A 22916-nucleotide genomic window follows, 5' to 3' on the forward strand; every position below is an offset into this window, starting at 1 on the left:
CTCATAATGACAAGCCATCTTCTCAAACACCTTCTGTCTTCTCCTTTTTCTTTAACCAGTTGGCAATTGCTTTTCCTCATTTATATTAATGTTTTACCAGATTGTGCAACTTCCTCAATTCACCTCTTTGCAGATGACTGCATTGTTTATCACAAAATAACAAATAATCTTGGCGTTAATTCTTTGTAAGCTTGCATCACTACGGTTGCTTGGTGCAAAACAAGGTAAATGAATTTTAACACTAACAAATGTAAAGCCTTATGCGTTCACGTAGTAATGGGTCTCAAGTTAACTAGATTATAAACAGTGCGACTTTATTAAAATTTTTTATTGGATATGTGACCACTAACAGCTTGGTGCCTTTAATGCGGTGCACTAAAGTAGAAATTGAATGGTGTACTGTATTTATACATTCTAACATGCCCCCGAATCTAATGTGCACTCACTTTTCGCAGGACTTGTACAATTTGCCTTCACAGAAGGGAACCTTACTTAAGTGAGCTTTCATAATAAAAGCGGCAGGTCATCGCCATTTGTGCTTCATTGGCCAGATACCAAGCATGCATGGCGGCATTCTTGAGCGATCACTTTAGAGATACTGCTATCACTTTCATTAAATTTTATACAACTCCGCAACAGACTTATCGAAATATGCGGTTGAGAACGTTCCTGGCACTCTGCACAGACGAGCTTGGCACGGTGCCAGAGACGCTGCTGTTAGATCTTATAAGCATCTGGGAACTCGTATAACATCTGATCCGAGCTGGAAACATCACATTAACTACGTTTTTAACAACAGTAACTGTACCTTAGGTTACTTCCATTGGAACTGTAGTTGTGCTTCTGTAGCTGTGAAACTAACATGTTTAAAACACTTGTGTGACCTAAACTAGAGTATGCCTACTCCATCTGGGATTATTTTCTGTCGCAATTAAAGGGGCTCTGAATTAAAGGCCCTGAAACACTTTTTTAAACAATAAAGAAAGGAAACCGATATGTTGTAAGGGGCTGCTATGAACATGTGAGCGCAATATCACTGGACTGCATGCAGCATGGAATTTACAATCTCCTGTCAAATGCAACGAAAAATCGGTTGCTCTCGCTTCTGCAATACCGTCATGCAGCGTCATTGAAGGCAGCTGAACCCACTAATGCCAGCAGATTTTGTGATTGCAAGAGCATTCTCAATACAGGATTACTAATTTTGAGTTAAATAAATAAAAAATACATATGCCTGCAGTCTTGAAAACAAAAAAATAATTCATCTTTGCATGGTGCAAGTGGCTTCTACTATGCGTGGCTTCCATAATGGCACCAGAGCACTGCATGGCGTAGTCTACTCTGGCCACCACAGGGTGCCACGACGAGCCCTTTCACCTCCGTAACACTCAATATTTGGCTGGGGCTTTGCCCTTTTGGCTTCTCTGCTGCATAGCTTCCAACACGCTAGTGTAGACAAAAAGAGAGAGAAAGCCAGGTATTGGTGCAATAACTCCATTTACAGTTGAACGATTGAAAAAGTTATACAGCATGACATTTGTGAGATCATGTCTGTTAACTGTGAGGATGATTAGTAACCTTTCCTAGCAGTAACTAGTAACACGCCGCAAAGAATTTCATCCTACTCTTTTTCACAAGCTATACCATCATCCATTTTTTAAAGGTCAGTTCATTGGAGCCTCCGTTTTATCGTTTGGCCTGCTTAGATCGCCATCATAAAGTACACATCGCTACTTGTCTGCACACGTGCAAAGCACACACACACGTCCAAAGAGTGGAACCACCTTCCTTCAGATATTGTTTCCATTTCAGACTATAACTTGTTTTGTTCCTCGTTCCACAGTTATTTTAGTAATGATACATGAAGTGAATGTTATTTCTTTTTGTTGTTTGCGGACCATACTTTGGATTGCAATTGAATTCTTTTGAGTTGTGCAAGCTTTGGAAATTGCATGCTCATACGTATGTGTCTGTACATGTATTACATTTGTTATTTTTGTCGTGCATGGTATCTTTATATTTCTGTACTCCCCTCCTTCCTGTAAAGCTGTGTTTGCTTGAGGGTAAAATGAATGAATGAATGAATGTTTATGTCCTGATGAGGTGATAAGACACACTATATTTTTATTCACTGCCTCATCTATCCCCAAAAGTATTGCAAATTTGCAACAACAACCTGTGTTCTGGCACAGTAAATTCAGCTGCATATTTTATACACATGCCCATGTAGCATTAAATTGTAGCTATTTTAATTTGCTGTTCATAAGTTTTTATGAACAATTTACTGCAAAGACACAGTGCTTTCAACCTTTTCTTTTTATTCTATGAAGTTTTATTTTACTGCAATCATAAGTCCAATGGTGACATCTAAACCCTCCGCATGGTTCTTCATAAAAGCTGCAACACTAAATGCAACACTTACAACAATGGCTATTGCAAGAGCTCCCTGTGCAAGGGCTTCCATAAAGCATAGGTGATACATGGACGCAGTGTATAAATTGAAAGAGTGGTTCCTGATATCTGTTGTTCCATAATAAGTGATGGCAGCCAGACACGTCATAATGATGAAGATTGGCTTGCAGAAGAAAACAGAAGTGTTTCATCAACTACAGTGGAGTGCTGTGTAGAGCATTTGAAGCAGAGTGAATTGGAGCTTACCCTACAGCTAGCCATTCTCCTGTTGGGCAGTAGCCCAGAGAGAAGATCTGCGAGGTGAAATCATGCTGCTGCAGCTGCCGCCCCTGCATTCACCATGTACACCATAGATCATTCACTGGTTAGCAACAACACCACAGTGTGCAGCTTTTATGGGAGATAGAAAATTAGTATACGTTCAACTAAACGGGCTATGCCATAGCTGTCAAACATTACAAAGTGCCCTACTCTATCTGAGATTAGGTGGAACAACCTGGCAGAGCACTGGCTTTGAGCAGCACCAACTCAACATCTTTTAACATGGTTTCCATATTGTTATTACACACTTCTATGTTTTCTGGCCAAAAGTGCACAGAAAAAGAAAAGCAACACTTACTATAATGGTGCATTCAAGATGGGCATAGTTAGATTAAGTTTTACAGAAACTGAAAATAATAATTTGCTAAGTCCTTGATTTGAATGTGTGTAACACCAATTCATTTGGCATCAATGCCAATTTCTACGTCACAGTGAAATCTTCACATATAAGGTGGCACGCATAACATGCTGCCACAGTTAGAATGCACACAAACAAAAAGGAAGAAAAACAAAGAAAAGAATAAAATCTTCTTTGCACTTGCCATTATGAGTGTACAAAGCTGGCCAACAGTTAAAGCGAACACTTGTGTGTGGAGCATGTTCAAATTTTCCCGTGCCACAAGAGTCCAATCGCCTAGATTTACAGCAGACAACGATTACTTAGGGTTGGTAGCTCAGACTTCTTTCGACACACCTGTGCAGTGCACTGGCTTCGCTTGCCCAGCCACTTGCAGCTAGGGCGCCAGCAAAGTGAGCGGAGCTCATTTGAGTGTTCACTTTAGAGGGGCCCAGAAACACTTTTTTAACTAATCATAGAATGACATCACTATTAAATTAGGTTGCGTCGCAAATCTCCTGCTGCAAAAATTTCTCTAATCCTTTAAGCACGAGCTAAGTTAGATGTAGTTATCGGACCGATCAAGTGGTTTTCTATCTCCTTTCATTTCCACTAGTGCACTGGAAGCTATACAGTGGAGGTGGCAAGGGAGCAATGCCCCACTGGCCCCACCCAAAGGTTCAATACGAGACTGCCTGTGGCAGCGCCCCATGGCCCCCGCAATATCTATGCTGCACTTCTCATTTTGGAGGCCACGCACAGCAGACGTAGTTATGTGGAAATGTCATTTTTAGATTGGCATAGCAAAGATGAAATGGCTTCTCTGTCTTTCTGAGATCACAGACATATATATTTTTCATTTATTTAACTTAAATGAGCAATAATTGTATATCTGAGAATGTTCTCGCGATTGTGAAAGCAGCCAATAGCTGTTGTGGGTCAAGCTGCTTGCGATGACGTACGACGAAATTGCGGAAGTGAGACGCTGCTTTTGACACGAGAATGTAAATTCCCGTGCTGCATGCAGCGCAATAATATTTGTGCTCGCATGTTCACAGGAGCCTCGTTATTGTACAGATTGACACTGTACACAGGCATCTTAATCCACTGATGAAGTTTGCCTGCATCTAACAACCATTTCAAACCAAAAATGCTGCACCTGAGTACAAATTATTAACAAGCCAATTTTCACCTCTCGGAGGTCCCAGGAGCGCACAGTGTTGTCCAGACCACCTGTCCAGAGCTTAGTGCCGTCACTAGAGATGTCAATACAGCTGGCCCCATCTGTGTGGCCCTGGAACTGCCTGCGTGTTTAACAGAAAAACAGGCCATTCACTCAACTACTGGTTCTTATGCACTGTGGTACATGAAGGAAACTGTAATGGACAGCTCAACATAGACATTGACTACATGGTGACCATTGTGTGTCTCCATGTGCGAGAGGATTACAACCAAGCTACATGACCAGACATAAGCCAGGTAGGTTCGTCAACTGTCACAGAAAAAAAGAGTTCCAAGTCCTCACTTTAGTCTGCTGAGTCAGTCATTCCCCCCCCACACACACACCACCATCCTGCACCACAGTCTTACTGTCTCTCAACATTATGCCTAACATTCTTCATTCAATCACTCGTTGGACAGTCTTTAACTTCTCAATTTTCATTGTTAACCTACAAGTTTCTGCCCAATATGTCGGCACTAGTAGAATGCAATGGTTTTGCACTTGACTGTACAATGATTGTGCTGAAGCATACCATATTTACTCGATTGTAACACGCACCCATTTTTCCAGAAAAAAAGAAAGGCTCTCGATTGTAACGTGTACCCTTTTGCCATGACCCAAAAAGAGAAAAGTCCTTTACAGTACCATGCACCTCATTCTTTCACACCAGAAATACAACATTCTCTAATTTGAAAAAACAAAAAAAAAAAAACAAAAACAAAAAAAAAACAGACAAACAAACAAAGGTTTACTCCCAATTCACCAAAGTTGTGATAAATAAAGAAAGTCGCAGTTTCTCCTGAAAGGCGAAGCATCGATTACGATAGCAAATTAGTAGACAGCTATATGAAAAGTAAGGATAGTAGTTTTATCGGCCGTATAAACTTTCAAACATTCGCTTAATAGCTAAATTAACAAGCATGGTGCCACATGCACACAAGCAAACATGAACCTGTTTCACTCAATGACCATGGAAACTCTTTATCAAAACGCTGGAGTGAGGAAGTGCGGTAGCAGGGGCGAGGTAATTGACCTTTGTGCGGCCTCTCACTTCAACATGAACTAAGCAATGAAAACACAGCGCGGAGCACCTAGATGCGTAGACTCCTGTCTCCGTCACAGATCACTTTCAAGATAGGGGCTGCACATGTAGAACGCCTCTCCTGTTTGCGCCAGTCCTGCACACAAGTTTCGGAAACTCCGAATGCCCATGATGCGGCCAGATTTCCGTCCATCTCCACACACATGATCGCTTTCCTTTTAATTGCGGCATTGTGATGAACTCGGCATGTCTTTGCAGTCATCACTTCTATGCTGATATAACAAATGCAGAAAATGAGAAGACGGACAGTGCACTAACCTAAGCCAAAGGAAACATTGCCTAAGCATCCGTACTGTAGCACATGGAATGGAGAAAGCTACGGCAGCTAAGCTCAAAGCACGTACCAGGCGGCCATTTTGAAATGCCGATGGTGATATGGTAACGCAGATTTAGGGTTGTACTCGATTCTAATGCGCACGCGAATTTCGGACCCGTTTTAGTGGGAAAAAATGCGCATTAGATTTGAGTAAATACGGTATAACAATGTAAAACTTGGAGGCACATACACCAAACAGGCATTGGTAATGCAGTCAAAAGATGAACTAGCATTCATTTATGGCTCATAATTTATCTTTTTGTTAAGAAAACCTGCGAATTTTCCTAGTTTCAAGATTGTTGTGTTTATATTACATTGCTTTTCAAAGAAATTATCAGTTGATCAACACTGCTTGCCATTTGTTCTCCCTGTTGTCCCCGTTTATCTCCACACCATTCACGATGGATAACTTCCAACTTGCCCGCTTCACCAGCCTTCTACAGTTGATGAACTGTAGATGGTGGTGTAATCTTTAATAAGCTATACCTTGAACGTAAAGGTATTAAGGACAAGAACATCATGTGTTTTGGGGAGAAGCTTCGCTTGCATTTTAGACTTGCCAATGGCTGTAGTGACTACGGCATTACTCTGATGTGCTCTCACTGAGGGATCACCCCTCCATGTGCCAGTAAAGCCAAGGCACAGTCAGCAGCTACTGCTAAAAGACAAGTGGAAAGAGTGTGCACCTGACAAGGGTTTGGTTGTGCAGGTCCCAGACAGCAATGTTTCCATCTGAGCAGCAGCTGAAGCACACCTTGGAGTCGGGGCTGATGGCGAGTGCATAGCATGCTGGAGCATTCGAGGTCAGCTCAGCCTTGATGCGTGGGGTTGGCTGCAACAGTTCATGTTAGCCTGGTTAGACACCAAAGAAGCTGAGACATAAAGCAAAGTGACAGTGGTAAAATAGGCAAGGAATGGAATTCATAAATTGACCAGAAAGCAAAAGAATAGCTACAGCCCCAGTGATACCAAAGTATGGATGTGAATCAGAAAAGAGAACAACATAAAGAAAGGATTTTACTGCAGCTCTTTCAACATGTAGAACCCACATTGTGATAAATGAGTGAACTAATAAATAATACAGTTAAACCTTGATATAACGAACTTCAATATAACAAGTATTTAACATTTCACAACTTCTGGTCCACAGAATGCCATGTTATTTAGAACCTCAGTATGACAAAGTATGTATGCGATTTCAATATAACAAAATTTCTCTTCTGCCGCAAAGGAATGCCCAGACAATAAATGGAAACTTCTGCGGACCCAGATGGCCAAATGATTGAATTACAAGCGACTGCTTGCAAACGCATCTCTCAAATCAGGGCTGGGCAGTGACGGCTCAAGTGGAGCCCATCACGTTCCCTATAAAACCCAAGTGCCATAAGATCCTATCGCAGCACTCGCACTTTGTGCTTTAGGTGCTACGTGAGAGTGAAAGTATGCGAGGCTGGAGCAAGAAAGATGGTGGCTTCACAAGTGCCTCCTTTCTGCTGGAGCAAAGAGGCAATTGGGGGCTAAGTTGGCACTTTGCAATTTCTGCTGGGCGTCTAGGCTGTGGCTGCACATGGCTCTGAGCGGGCTCGGCTGAGCACATACGCAGCCCAGCCGTGTACCCTGCTTTAGAGGTAATCTGTGGCGTGTCCAGAGAGTGCGCTTGCAGAGACGGCCTGGCATCATGTTCGCTGTCTTCCTGTGCGTTTAGTATTGGGAGTTTCTTGAACCGTTGGAGCCAGAGGCTCCAGCTGCCGCAGCTTTTCATGATCCCAGTTCCTTGGATGGAGTGCATGCAAAAATGTGGCTGGCTTCACTTAATTGGTAGGGCTGATGTGAAAATATTTTTTGTCGACACGGCATGAAACCGTATCGTTCGTCGTAGACTCCCAAATTCATCAAAATAAATTGTTTTCTAATTCAAGTTTACTTCTTTAGATTGTCCGACAGCTCGGAAAATTCTGTGGCACCTTTCCGTGTAAGAAAAAATTGATCGGCGACTGTACTTATTTGCATAAAAGGTTGAATTTCGATATAACGAAGCAATCTGCCAATTTTACCTACTTTGTTATATGGAGGTTTAACTCTTTTTGCAAGATTTAGTGGGCAATCAAAAAAAGCTCTTTGTACTAATTGAGTGTTGGTTCAAAGTGTGGCCATTATAAGTGGGTGCAACTAGAGGGATACTTGTTTAATACAGGCGCTGTTGTGGCAAAACCACATTCAGTATAAATGGAGGAAACTTTACAGGGTGAGATCTGACAAGTAGAAAATGCTCAGAGTGGCTCTAAAGCATCTCCTTCCTTTTTATTTTGTGTATTTTAGCTGTTAATGGATGCATAAGCATTGAAATGGTACAGCTGTGTAGTATGTAGCTGCGTAGAATCATGGCTTAGTGTTTGTCCCGTTTCCTTTCTTGTTCTCATCTTGTCCTGTAGTACCATCCACATAGTGTAAGAAATTTTTTTTTGTCTGCTTTGCTGTGCAAATACAAAAACAAAATAGCAGAATGTTGCACACAAATTGAAAGAACAAACCACCTATACTTTGTGTAGTGCTGTTGAGACACTACAATGCCTGCTTTCACCCTCGGAAAATGTAGACACCACAAAGCTTGGTAGTTTGGTGCGTCGGGTACCCACTATATTTTGTTGTAGAAGTGACAAGTGATATTTGAAGGACTGAGTAAGAGGAACAACAAAAGCCGGTGGGAGCAATCTTGGCAGACAGACATGTGCATCAGCGAATGAGATGGCAGAGGCGTAGGGTTCTTGAAAGATAAAATGGTCTTGGTGTACCACACTGGGTCTCACCCAAGAACTGTGGTCAACTGCAGACATCCTGTCCGAGGGTCGGGGTCAGCAACGCTCCAATCTCCTCCTCCAGAACCAGTGCTAGTTCCGAGCGAGCACGAAAGCTATTGATACACCAGTACTTCCGACACTGACTGTGGACACACTGCTGCTGGCTAAAGCCAGTCCCGTTCCTGATCGCTGGCCAAAGGAAGGTGCTCTGGGGTGGCGTGAACACCAGCTGGCACGGCTGCTAATTTGCCAGAGCCCTATAATTACCGAGCGACATAGTCTTTAACATTACAGCAGGTGCGACATGGGTCACGCACATACTACCGTTGACAGAGGGATGAGGCTACTGACATGCAGGCGCCGACACTCCTGATCAGTTTGTGGGTACCGTTAAGCGTCGCCAAAGGCCAGCCGGTGGAAGTATGGAACTTTAGAACATTAGTTAATGTAGATGTTGGCGTGTAAAAGTGATCATGTACTTTATGCACCTCGAAGCTATTTGTGTGTTCTGTCATTTTTAGCATGTCCCACTGAAGTTTTTGTTGAAAGTTGTCTTCAAACATTCATTCTGTTGATTCGAGCAAACCTACTAGGTAAACATACTATTCAACAGAGTTCCAGTCACTCACTGCTGCTAAATCCCAGATGGAGATAGTGCTGGCTTCACCGCCAACTATGAGTGTCCGTCCATCAGGCAGAAGCTTGCAAGAGCGGATGTAGTTGTCCCTTTGCTGCAACACACGACAGAAACATCACTGTGTGCAGAAAATGTGCGTGTACAGAATTAATGAAGACTTCAAAAAGTGATAAGCAAAGATCAACTAATTAATAACGTCCTTTAGAAGATGACAGTCACACTACAGTCAGCTTTGCTGCACTTCCTTTAGCATTGCAGCACGGCTGACCTGTACCCACTGATGCTGGGAATTTTAACAATCAACCTTCTCAGCTTAAGCACTATTAAATAAAGTGACACAACAACTTGGCATAGTTATATGTGCTTACTAACCACTTCCAGCACCTATCATAAACTCCTGTTCCCACACCAGAGCAAAGACCAATAAACATCATGTTTTTTAAAATTTTTCTTTTAGAGCGCAACTAAAAATTGTGGGGTTTTACGTGCCAAAACCACTTTCTGATTATGAGGCACGCCTTAGTGGAGGACTCCGGAAATTCCGACTACCTGGGGTGCTTTAACGTGCACCTAAATCTAAATTCGATCCCGCGACCTCGTGCTCAGTAGCCTAACACCATAGCCACTGAGCAACCACGGCGGGTAGAGCGCAGCTCATAGGCAACCGTTCCTGCGGCAAGCGTCCTTTGTAGATGAGTGAATGAACACAGTGAAGGATGAAACAGCGAGCGCGGAGCACAGTGGGAGATGAAAGACGGCTATGGCGAACAGAGTGCGAGGAGGAAAACGGAGTATGAGGGTGAAATGTAAACATGATGCGGAAAGTGGAGGAGGATAGTATGGCGAGAAAGCGTAGTGCCGCGCAAAACGGACTCTGAGGCAACGATGGCTACAAGATGGCCACACTGGAAGCAGCAGCCGTCGAAGTAGAACGCCTCTCTCTCTCGCCTCCTCCCCCCACCCTCCCCGTACCTCATGCGCGATAGAAGATGGCGCGTTTGCCTTCCTGCCTCTCGCACACGATATTGAGCCACAATAGTCGGCTGACCCTCGCAAGTCAGTTGTCATCCCATGTTGACACGGCAAAAGTATGTTTTATACGCCCGATTTAAAAAAAGAATGCTGCTAATTTCATGCGCTGTATCCGATAGTCCATTGTAGCGTGGTCCTTTAAAAGCGAAGTTCATTGCATTAATAAAACAGGTAGAACAAACAGACTGAAATATGCTCCATTATATCCGGAAGTCTGTTGTACATGGGTACATTGTACTGAGGGTAGACTGTATATCGTGAAATGAAAAAACAAAAAACGTAGAGAGCAGCACTCAAATTTTTCATTACGGAGTATCGTAATTGTCTGTGACTTCTTTCAGCCTATCTACCATTACCTACCAAGCCCTTGGTCAGTTGTAGTAAGCAACCTTCCAGATCGCCGAAAAGGACAATCTCGTGTGGAAATCAAGTTTTTTGAGGCTGCTAATTCTTACACCTCAACTTTCCACTCCAGTATTCTGAATGCTTCTTGTAGACATACAATAAATAAAACATGCAGAGATATTGGTTTTTGGCTTGCCTTGTTCATAAGCATTTTTATCAAAAGATTGTGATTGCTGTGCAGACCTTATAGATTTTTTTCTAGTATATATATATGTATTAACAACCTCTTCATACCTTGATTACACAATGCCTGTATGACTGCTGGTGCTTCTACGAATTCTGATGCCACTTCCCAAAAAAAGAAGACTGAACAGTCACTAGGGAGTTTTAGTTTAGGGGACGCAAGGCGTTGGGGCCCCTAGCGCTTGGGTGCATTTGCGTTTGCGTACGCAAGCAGAAACACGTTATAGGTTAGCGGCCCCAAACGCAAGCCGCAGTGAGGTCGCATGCGCTCGCAGCGCCATCAGCGTCTGATCTTTGCTGCGTTAGCATTGTTTAAAACATGAAATCAACCACATGAAGTAAAGCACATAAAGCTATTCTTATTAAAAGCAGTTAATAGAGAGGTTTAGAGTGTCCGGTATTCGGGTAAACGCAGGCTGGGGCGTTGGGGCGGAGCATGGGCGGAGCCATGAACGGGAGCGTCCTGCATGGTGCAACCACCTGGTGGCGCAAAGCTCAAACAGACAAAAACAGCTAATATTGCAGTAATCAAGTGTATTTTACTTTGCTGCGGGTATAAATTTTTGGCAGCAACACAGTTACGCCAGTGCCGAAAATTTACACCAGCAGCGAAGTAGAATAGACTTGGTTACAGCAATATTAGCTGCTTTTGTGCGTTTGAGCTTTGCGCTGCAAGGTGGATGCACCATGGTGGCCGCTCCCGTATATGGCTTCGCCCCAACTGCGTTTATCCGAATACCGGACACACTAAACCTCTCTAATATATATAAAAACGACGTCTGTCGACACTTGGCGAAATATTTATTAGATTATCTACCCGTTAGCTACTCGTAAGTTCTCCTACACGGCAAGAGTCACGTGGGTAACGTGACCGCTTAGGGGCAGCAATGTTTTCGGCCGGCAAAACGACCCAAGGCCACAAGTACACGTAGTGGTCTGCGCATGCGCAGTACCGTCGCCCCTAGTTCTTGCGTACGCAAGCTGCTTGCGTCCCCTAAACTAAGACTCTCTACTGTTAGAAGCAAGTAATGGCAAGAAAACCGATCCAGGTAGTGTTATCAGACAGGAAGAGTAGCATAGATTAATTAGTTGATGAATGAGTTGGTGACATTTAAGCAAAAATTAAGATAAATTGGAAAGGACCAGGTCATGAAATGCTTTTAGTAATAACCAACGATTATAATAACTGAGCAAATGGCAAGGTAAGGAAAGGAGATGGTGTCAGCAAATAATTTCATCAGGTGAAGAAATTAAATACAGTCGCCGACTCATTTTTCGGACTCCAAAAATTCGGGCATGCTTGATTATTCCGTTTGCTTTGCGGCACTGCCACGTCCCCCATAGACCATAATGTATAACAACTGCCGAAAGTTCGGACACCTTGCAACCTCTCGTCTGATTTTTCGGACACTACTTGAGCCAACTCGAAACATCGCGTCAAGTGTCTAATGCTGCCGACAGTTCCAGCGCAGACTGTGCTGGGGAATGCCGGCAAGCGGGTGCCGTGAGGCCTAGGATTTGTCGCCTTCCTATGTGCTCCCTACTGACGCTGAAATTGTTCTGCCAAGACCTGCACAATGGTTGCATTGCGATTCCGGACGCTGTCTCATTTGACAGTTTCACAGGTGCTGACATTGCTGTACTGACATGCGCTGAGCTCGATGATGGCGAGATCATTCGTCAGGTTTCTGCTGCACCGCCGGACGATGACTCCGAGTCGGAAGATGACGCACCATGTGCTACGCTGCCGTCGCATGCGGAGTGTGTACAAGCAGTGACTGTGCTTTCCGCTGCCTATAGTGGCCGTATGACCCTCTCCGAGATTCAGGCTTATCTGATTGCGCGTAAACGAAACAGCGTGCAACGGCGCATTCACAATTTCTTCAAGCCTACTGCCGAGCCCGAATAAGTGCGTAGAAATAAAGGATTTCTTTTTTTTTTTTCTTAATCTGCTTTTTCAGGCCCCTGTTTATTCGGACCTTTCTGCAGTCCCCGTGAGGTCCAAATAAATGGTCGGCGACTGTACATCATCTACTGGTTGACTGATTCCCTTTAGTAGATAGAATGATAGCACTGTGGCCTCAGTTTGACAGAGGGACACAGGAAAAGAAAACACACACACTACATATCTGCCAGTGCACTCGAGCTGAATGCAAGAACTCCTACTAAGAGAGGAGTATTTAATATACATGTGTGCCATTCCTACACCCATCCATAAAAGCCTCTTTATGAAAATCCTTACCAGGCAATCCAGCTGAGAGACTGGACTTTTGGAGCCTGGCTGGCTGATGTCCCAGACCTTGACGCAGCCCTGCAGAGAGCACCACGGTTCATTTGCAAGTGGCAATCAGCCAAGACTGTGCAAACAGTTTCCAGCAACCAGGAAGGAGCAAGCTCTACTCTAAGATAAATGAACATTCAGTAGCAGGTAATGTGCTGCCTTGAATACATTGTAAGCACTGTACATTCTGAGACATCACTGTTTCCCCAATGCAGGGTGCTGATACTTCAGTTCTCTTTAAGAGCTTGTACGTCTGGCTTTCTTACATGGTAAGCGTGGGATCCCATACAGTACATAATTACTGTATTTACTCGCGTAATGAACGCACTCGTGCTCATTGAGACGACAGCACGCACGGGCCTGCGTTGCCTACGTCACGGTGGACCGTCGCCAAGGGCGACGACGTTGTGTTGTGATGACGTTGCTGGAAATGCTCTCAATCTCGGCGACTGCTCCGACGACAGGACTTGGAGTGCCTCAGAGCGCTCAAAGAGGGAGGAGAGCGATCGAAAAGAACCAGCCGAATGCAAGGCCCGCACTCTCTTCCGACCAGCCGAAGACAACAACACCACTCAGGAGAGCGGTCTAGAGCCCTCGGAAACGGCCAGCCGAAGATGCCATAAGTGAAGGGGCGGCTGGCACTTATCGGCAGAGTGGTCATAGTCGGGCGTAGTGTCAAATTCGTGTGTCTGTGGCTCGCTTTTCTGCCTGCCTTGGATTTCGATGTGTGTGATGTGCCTTAACTCGAGTTATACGCCTGCTGCGGGACATAGGGTTCATCTACTCACAGAACGGAAACACTGATGAGACACCGATAAACTTTGACATATCAATGAGCAGGACGGTCGAGGAAAGAGATGCACACAGTGTGCGTGTCAAAACAGGTGCACGCTTCAACGTGATGCTTGCGATAACGGCAGACGGCCCGAAGTGGCTGTGAGGACAAGCTGGGGATTGCTGTTTGGAGTGCGCATTAAATTTCGCCGCGCGTGGTTGTCCTAGGCCGCGCCATAAGTTATTTTATGCATGTTCCAAATCATTATCGTTTTACTTTTCAATGTTTGCTGTTTCGAAAATGTCTCCATGAAATTTACTTCGCATAATGAACATGCCCCACCCCCAACTTTGCTTCGATATATTGGGGAAAAAGGTGTGTTCATTACGCGAATATATATGGTATGATAAAAGGGCACATTCTATACAGTGGACTTGTTTCTTTCACACAAGACTACTTGCTCGCAGTAAAACTTCTTGTACTTCAAATTTGCTAACAACCTATATGTCACAAATCTGTGCTACTTAGCTCAGCTAAATCCGCAATTGAAGTATGAAAGGACCGAAGGACTCCTCCTAAAAAAGCTGCTCAAGCTAGCACTGCATCAAGCGAACTCTCCCTTGTCAACTGGTGCAGAGCTTAACAGCTGCACTTGTGACTCATTAAATGTACACCTCAGTAGGTATAACGATGAGCTTTTATAAATTTGTAGCAATTCCTGAAAGGGTTGCCAGGTTTGGAAATTGCAAATAAAGCCTGGTGCTTAGATCATGCAGTAGTTAAATTTTCTGTAAAATATGACGTCTAAGTGCACCGCAGGCCAGACATTTCAAATGAAAGCCTGCACATGTTCCTTCTTGTCACAGCCACTCTACTTAAAGGGACACTAAAGGTTACCAGAAACTCAAGTGGTAGAGCAATCTTCTAGAACGTCTAAGGCGTCAATATAATCGCGAACAGAGCTTTAGTAACCGAGAAATTGAGGTAAGTGCATGACACGATGTGAGACCCCCCAGCGACATTCCGGTACTAGCCCGATGACGAAAGCACTCCTCATAATTTGTGTTACTAATACTCAACTACTCGTATTAAAAATATCATTTCATTCGACTATAAGACGTAAAAAATGCTACTTGTCTACGTCTATTCGATTCTAAGAAAAAATAACATTTTGACGTTACCCTTCAGTAATATGGGTGGTCGAAAGGTTTCGTTTTCGCTCGACTCTGCACCGCTCACCCTTTGGAGTTTCAGTAGTTTCATTATCGCGTCGTGCTGTGAGGGTTCTGCTGGCTCACGAAACTGTCATTTGGAAGAAGCAGCGAGAATGCCACGTCCATGTGATTGTCGTGGGAAGCCCTCGTTGCTTTCCCGCTCCGGAGAGCCGGTGTCGAGGCCGCCGTCGTAGCACGCAACGACGCCGGCAGCGCGAGCCCTCAGCAGCAGGTCGCGCTCGCCAGTGCTCAAATCGCTGAAGTTGGGCCCACCATAGCGAGCCAATCTGTCGTTGTCAGGGTCCATTGCGACGAGCGTCAAAGTTTGCGTCATAGAATGAAGTACCAGCACATGGTCGCGCGTTTCTCCTTCCGCTAGCTACCATACTCCCGCTTTCGCTCTGCTGTCGGCTCTGTCTTGGCTCTGTTTCTGGCTGCGCGTTTGCGTTTTGCGCAGAAAAGCCGTAGCGCCGTCTGCGGACGCCGTTCTACTCACCGATGGCGCAACGTCACTATGAGACCATGATGTCAGTACTCCTCGATCGGAGGGCGGGTGATTTGAACTGCGCTAGAGGTACGCGGACGCTTCAGAACGCATTTTCTCTTAAAATAAGTCTCTCCTTGGCACGAAACAAGCGTTTCGAGGTTTCTGGGATGGTATTTCAACAGTCCACGTTGACTTAATACTAACCTTTAGTGTCCCTTTAAAACTTGACCTACAGAACAATGACGACATAACTTCACCGTACCACATCAAAGATCCAGAGGTACAGACAAGCTACAGGGACAGGTTCTGGAGGGGCACACCATAGCTTATGTGAAGGCTACCTAGGTGATAGATCGATGGCCATAAATATTTATCTATATTTGCAGATAACTTTCCGTGGCAATGAAGCAAAAGCTACAATAGCAAACTTCTGCACATGAGTTACTGTGCTAAGTAAGTCGTCCAGTTGAGTTTGACTGCACTTTTTGTAAGTTTCTTGGAGTGGACACTGAATCAGTGCAGCTTCCACTTGTGACAGTTTCCCATTGGATAAAATTCGAAGAAGCAAGTCAAAGCAAAATGCACATTCGACATTGAGTTCTGCATTTTATGCCTTATTTAAATATGTGTGCTGAAGTAAGATGTTTGTTTTCTGTTCCTCAGCTTAAACACACATAAATGAGACTGACACTACTATTTGGCAAGCACTGTCACACGAGCGCTTTGCCTGTATAGCTTTTCCTTCATTGCCACAGAAAGATTGTCGACAAGTGTAGTACTTCTATTTATACTTTTCAAGGTGCTTGTGCATGCACCTCCACATCTGTGTTTATCTATTTGACAGCTTTATGTCACGTTCACCCTACTTAACTTTCTGGCTCGTGCAGTGGCTGCCACTAAATTCACTCCACCCATGTGCCACTGCCCCTTGTGAAACAGTGAAGAATTCTTCTGTGCCTTGTATAAAAAAAGCTGCATAACTGGCGAGGAAGGGCATGTGGTACAACTTATAGTAAACAAAGAATGTGAAGATTGTCGACACCAGTTGAGGCTATGAAGAAAATTCCAGTGCATAAAGATTACCTGCCTCCTTGTGACATTCTCACATAACGTTTGATTAGCCTCTATCTCTGTGATTACTCAACCCTTCCGGGAAATTTCTGAAGGATAATGTTTTCTGCAATGTGCCTTATAAGTGCTAGTGTGTAGTACTACGAATTCTACAAAGCTGTGTGAGACATAAAAGACTCCTGCTGCGCAAAATTAACTTTAATACAGCGTAGAAGATGGCAGTGTGCAAACTTCCAAACGATGTCTCTGTAAAGAAAACTGAACAAAATCCCCATTACTGCACACAAATACTATATTTACCTGAGTTTAGCATGCACCTTTCTTCCGAAAAAAAAAAAGGGGTCCTAAAATTGCCCTGCATATGACAATCGGATACTAAACTAAAACCATGTCCGTGGCATAGGCAACAGCCTACCGTCAGAGCCACCACATGCATTGTCATCAACATTACAAAATGGCAATGGAGCACAATTTTGAGAAGGTTGCTGTTGATTCACTTTGTACTCGACTAAGGTCTTGAGCAGTATTTTTGGCCAATACATTTCGGAGATGCCATCACTTTCGCGAGGTTTCGTGTGACTCGCACCGGATGTGTCGGTGTAAATGGCCCCGGTGTTTCTCGTACTGTGCCAAGATCATTATCTGCGTACAGTGCCAAAAATGCTGCTGGACACCATTGGATGCATGCTTCGACAATTCTGATAGAGAGTCTCAAAAAAGTGATTGTGCCATCTCTAAAAGCAATCGCTCGAGAATACTACCCGTGTGCTTGGTATCCGTGGCCAGTGAAGCACAAATGGCGACGACAACGTGCCGCTTTCGCATTAAAGCTCATTAAAAAAAATCCTATTTGTGAAGGAAATTCTGCATGACTAAATATTTTTCTGATTGCAAACTTGGGAGACATGCTATAATTTTCTTTTATAAATTAGCGGCATGTTGCATTCAGGAGCACTTTTATTTTCTCACTTTAAGCACACAAAAATTGTGTGCACGTTACATTTGGGGGCGGCTTAGAATCTGGTAAATACAGTAGTAATACGGCACAACTGAATGACAACCACATACCTTGCCCCCTGTGTAGACGTATTTGGTTGGATTGCTGATGGTGACAGCACACACCACCTCTCCATGGGCCAGTGTGTTGATCTGCCGTGCGTGCCGTGGAATGCCTGCCCCTATCAGTGCATCTGGCGGGAATGGCACAGGCTGCATCTGACCCTCGGCACTCACATGGAACGAATAGGCCCTGCGCAAAACACATTGTTTCTTTCATTCCCATACGACCACGGACTGCTCTTTGCGCAGGTGAATGACAGGTGAGTGAACACCCGCAATGTGCTTGGACTGGTGTGCACATCAAACCCACCAGCAGATGCCAAGGCAGGTATAGTTTTACGAAGATTGTGAGTCAGGCTAGTTGGTGATATTCATTTTTGAAAGATCTTGAAGAGCAAACAGGCACTTTTTTGTACAAGGGAACAGAAAACGGATGGGACAGCGCTTCTATCTGTTCTGCCAGAAGCACTGTCCTGTCTTTCTGTTCGCCCAGTATTTTTTGTTCATGTACTTTTGCATATGAAGTTTTTTCAAAAATGTAAAGCTTTGTTTGTTCAACACAACTGGAAATTGTAGCAAGCTAATATTTGAGTACATGTACAGTAGTACTGTATTTTCTAATGTAATGAACGCACTCGCATAATGAACACACCCATATTTAGTCCCCCAAATTTAGATTTTTTTTCTTCAGCGTAATAAACGCACCCCCCGCTTTATCCCCCTACAGTCCCGTGAACTGCTGTGCTGTAGATCTTCCACTTCATTCGATCCGGCTGATGTCATGGCAACGGGAGCAGCAGCTGATCAGTGCCTCCTCGCTGTAGAGCTCTTTTTTGGGGGTGAGTGACCCCCTTCGGTCACTCACCCCCGCCTCCTGCCGCACACCGGTTTTTTGTGTTTGCTTTCCTTTTTACCCGTGCACGGCATGTACTTGTTTTTGGAATATACGTGCGTCATAGCACGATTCAAAAACGGTGCAAGTATAGAGACATCGCGGCACACAAGCACACAGCGAGCGATGATCATGAAACTGCCCATGCAAGCCAACAGTCGTTCCCTGCAAATACGAAACTTTAAGGAGCCGGCGGTGCCAGCACGGCGGCGTGAGCATGCGGAGACTGCCAATCAAAACAATGCTAGACAGTGGCGCAGGTTCTGGCCAGTCTTTTCTTTCCTTTCTTTTTTTTTTTTTTTTTTAAAGGGAGGTGGAGCCACTTCCATTCCATGACAACTTTGTCAGTTGCTCATTTTGCCTGTATTGCATTTTGCTGTGGGCGATGAGATGAAATGACAGTTACTTGGCCAGTTTCAAGTTACAGGCTGTGGTGTATGCAGTTGAGCATGGGAATTGTGCTGCCGGTAGGCACTTTGGAATGGTCGGAAGTCCACGTGCATTACTGGTGGAAGCAGCATGACAAGCTGCGTGCTATGAATCGGAAGCAGCTTTCCTTTAGGGGACCGAAGACTGGGAAGTTTCTTGGTGTGGAAGAGGCCCTAGAATATGTCCGGGACCTGCGAAAGGAAGGCTGTGTCGTTTAGCATGAGACGATCAGGACGCAAACATATGCCACAGCCTGGAAGCACGGCATCGCCGCGACCACCGCTTTCAAAGCGAGTAATGAGTGGAGAACATGCCTTATGCGGCACAACGAACTGTGCTTGAGGAGGCGTACATCACTTTGTCAGCGACTGCTTCCTTGCTACGAAAAGAAGATGGCGGACTTTCACAAGTTTATAATATGCCTGCGGCGGGACCGCGAGTTTATTATCTTGCAAATGGGAAACGCCGACAAGACGCCCATCAACTTTGACATGCCGATGAGCAGGATGGTCAATGAAAGAAGAGCACGCAGCGTGCTCATCAAAACGACAGGCGCTGAGAAGCAGCGTTTCACAGTAATGCTGACTATCGCGGCAGACAGCGAGAAGTTGCCATCGTACGTTATCTTTAAAAGAAAAACTGTGCCGAAGGCCAACTTCCCAGCCGGCATACACGTACAAGCCCAAGAGAAAGGATGAATGTCAGCCGACCCAATGGCTGATTGGTTCTGGACTGCCTGGGGATAGCGACCTGGCGCCCTGCTCCTCTCATCTCTCCTTGTGCTCGACAGTTCCCGCAGCCACTTCGGAGAGTACGTAAGCCGGGAACTAAAGGAGCTGCACACTGAGATCGCCATCATTCTGGGCAGACTCACTTCAGTGCTGCAGCCCCTTGGTGTTTGTGTGAACAAGCCATTTAAAGACAATGTGCGCTGCTTGTACACACCCCGACGCCGATCACCAAGATTAAGAAGCCGTCTGTCGAGATGGTGTGCTCCTGGATCTTTGAAGCATGGATCTTCGCTGCCAGTTGACTTGATCTCAAAGAGTTTTGAGAAGACTGGAATCGCAAATGCGCTGGGCGGCAGCAAGGACGACCAGTTGTGGGAGCACGATGTGGAAGTAGCCAGCGACCTGGACGACAGGTTTAGTGATTCTGATGAAGAGTGAAGCATAAAGAAACGAAGATGAGTGAAGTGCAAAAAAAAATACCGTATTTATTCCAATCTAGGCCGACAGCTTTTTTTTTTTTTTTTTTTCAAATAATCATATTCCAAACTCTAGGGTCGGCTTAGATTCGAGGATTTTAAAAAACGCGCCACTTTTTCATTGAAACTGCTAAATATGGTGCATAGCTAGCGCCATCTAGAAAAGTCGGTATCGCAGCTGCTACTAGCCGTGCAGTAGCCAACCGTAGACAAGCAAGGTCGCCATTTTGACCTGTGTCGTGTCAGCCGTATTAGTGTGCGGCGTGGTGTTATCGCGATGGCACCAAGAAGGAGATGCCACTACAGTGGCATCTCCTTTCAAGCAAAAACTTGTGATAGCCGCAGAGGCATCGTCGAACCTTCAAGCCGGGCGGGACTTCGGCGTCGACGATAAAAACATTCGTCGTTGGAGGGGACAACGACAGCAGCTTTTTGCGTCCACCACAACAATGATGGCATTTAGCGGACCAAAGAAAGGCCGTCACCACGAAGTGGAGACGGTTTTGGCCGACTTAGTTCTGATGCAGAGAGCAGCTGCCCTTCCAGTGACAACAGAAGTGCTCCAAGCGAAAGCTAGGGAACTTTCGAGGGAGTGAGGCCTAACACCAAAGGATTTCAAAGCCGGCTGGGGCTGGCGTCAGAAATTTATGAAGCGCTTTGGCTTCAGCCTCCGACGTCGCACTTCAATCACCCAGAAGCTGCCAAGCGATTTCGAAGAAAAGCTGATAGCTTTTCAGCACTATGTGCTGCGAAAGAGAGAAGCGGCAGGCTACAACCTTTGGCAAATCGGCAACACCGACCAGATGGCTGTGTATTTTGATATGCCAGTGGCGTACACCGTGAATGAAAAAGGTGCCAAGGAGGTGAAGGTGCGCTCTGCGGGCTACGAGAAGCAGCGCGCAACTGTGGTGCTGTGCTGCACAGCTGATGGGCATAAACTCCCTTCTTATACGACATTTAAAAGGGAGACACTGCCTGCTCGAGAAACTTTCCCAAGAAATGTCATTGTGCGGGCAAATGAGAACGGGTGGATGACGGGTGCGATAAAGGAAGAGTGGGTTAAGATTGTGTGGCGACGGCGTCCAGGAGCCCTTTTGACAAAGAACTCGCTCCTTGTTGACTCTTACCATGGGCACTTGACCGACAACGTGAAGGCTGCACTCGCCCTAGCGAACACGGATCTCGCTGTCATACCGAGCTGCATGACGGGCCAGTTGCAGCCACTTGATGTCTGCATCAACAAACCTTTCAAGGATTGTCTGCAGAAATAATACACGGACTGGTTGACTGACGAAGACCGCATGCTAACGGCAACGGGCCGCATCAAACGTGCATCGCTATCGCAGCTGGCGAGCTGGGTAGCTGCAGTGTGGGATGACATGCCAGGTACTTTGATTGTGCGCGCCTTTAAAAAGTGCAGCATATCTAATATGCTTGACGGTACCGAAGATAGTGCACTGTTTGAAGCTGACAGTGACAAGGAACACAGTGACGAGTCTAGCAGCGACGACGAAGTTGAATGAGCTCTGCATGCTCAGATTCAATAAATGCTATTTTCATTTTGTGAACGCTGTCCTCGCTTTTTTTGTTTGGCCTACATTCGAGGTAATATATATATATAATTTTTTTGTTGGCTTCGGACTTTAGGGGGTCGGCTTAGAATCGGGGTCGGCCTAGATTCGAGTAAATACGGTATTGTACATGTATGCTTATTGCAAAAGGTAAGCTATTTAAATTTTTTTTTTTGCATTACCACATTTTTTGCTCATCCCGAAAAAGTTTTCATAGAATTTACCGTGCATAATAAATGTGTCCCCCAACTCTGCTTCAGTTTTTCAAGAAAAAAGAAAGTGCATTCAATACATGAGCAAATATGGTATCCATCCTTGTTTACAATGTGTCTTGCCACAATAAATGATTTTCGTAGAACAAAGTGGACTCGCTGTTACGCTGTTGTAGTAGCAACCTTTTATTCCGTTTTGTTATAGAGAAGAAACTCTTTGCTGGAGGTTGTTGCCCATTGCTATTCATCTCTGTCCATTGATAGACTATTGGCTACTTCCATCTTCTTTAAGCCTGTTGCACCCTATTGCCAACATAGTGGTAGTGAAGAGTAACTGGCTAAAAAACAAAAAGTGCCAGGTTTGGGACTTGCAGTGTATATCGCAGACTGCAAACATGCCCACTGACAAGATCATTAGTTCAAAAGAGATTCTACTAACTGTTGCCAAGGGAAATGACCACTCTGCTGGCCTTCTATTTACTAAGTATATTACCAATAAACCTTTATCAGTACATGCAACACTGTGTTTGTGAAAAAGTCTAATCTTTTTTCTGAACGTGTGTTCGCTACAAATGAAAATTATGAGACTCACGGTTTTCCTCCTGGTATAGAGCCAAATCCAGGGCCTCGCATTGATGGATGTGGTTCATAGCCAACCTGCATTTCGGCATAAAATGAAGTCAGGTTAAAAATATCAGTGAAATAATGGCGACACTGAAGCAGACAACTCATCCTGAATGTTACATTCTGGGGGACAATAAAGGTGTTGGCGCCATCTTTCTGGTCAAGCAGAAATACACACTGCACTTTGGCACCAATGCCTCAATAATCACGCAGCCACAAATGAGAAACCTCCTACATAGCTTGTCAATGACAAATGCAAATGGAGAGAAGCAAATGCAGAGAAAAAGCATTTGGTGCGAAAATTGTCTGCAAATTTATTGTATGAACAT

At 44.8% G+C, this 22916-nt stretch overlaps 1 protein-coding gene across 2 annotated transcripts in view; it reads right to left on the bottom strand.

Moving 5' to 3' along the window:
- LOC142575239 (transducin-like enhancer protein 4) overlaps nucleotides 1-22916 on the bottom strand; it is a 60125-nt gene that overhangs the window by 2353 nt on the left and 34856 nt on the right. For both annotated transcript variants that reach the window (XM_075684419.1, XM_075684418.1), the window contains exons 12-18: nucleotides 22556-22620; nucleotides 17662-17842; nucleotides 13008-13076; nucleotides 9138-9239; nucleotides 6397-6542; nucleotides 4263-4374; nucleotides 2659-2741 (exon numbers count right to left, since the gene is read on the bottom strand). In XM_075684419.1, coding sequence (XP_075540534.1) covers nucleotides 2659-2741; nucleotides 4263-4374; nucleotides 6397-6542; nucleotides 9138-9239; nucleotides 13008-13076; nucleotides 17662-17842; nucleotides 22556-22620 — 758 coding nt within the window. The remainder of the gene's footprint in view (nucleotides 1-2658; nucleotides 2742-4262; nucleotides 4375-6396; nucleotides 6543-9137; nucleotides 9240-13007; nucleotides 13077-17661; nucleotides 17843-22555; nucleotides 22621-22916) is intronic.

The sequence above is a fragment of the Dermacentor variabilis genome, chromosome 3 (genome assembly GCF_050947875.1).
Source record: "Dermacentor variabilis isolate Ectoservices chromosome 3, ASM5094787v1, whole genome shotgun sequence".
Classification (NCBI taxonomy): domain Eukaryota; kingdom Metazoa; phylum Arthropoda; class Arachnida; order Ixodida; family Ixodidae; genus Dermacentor; species Dermacentor variabilis.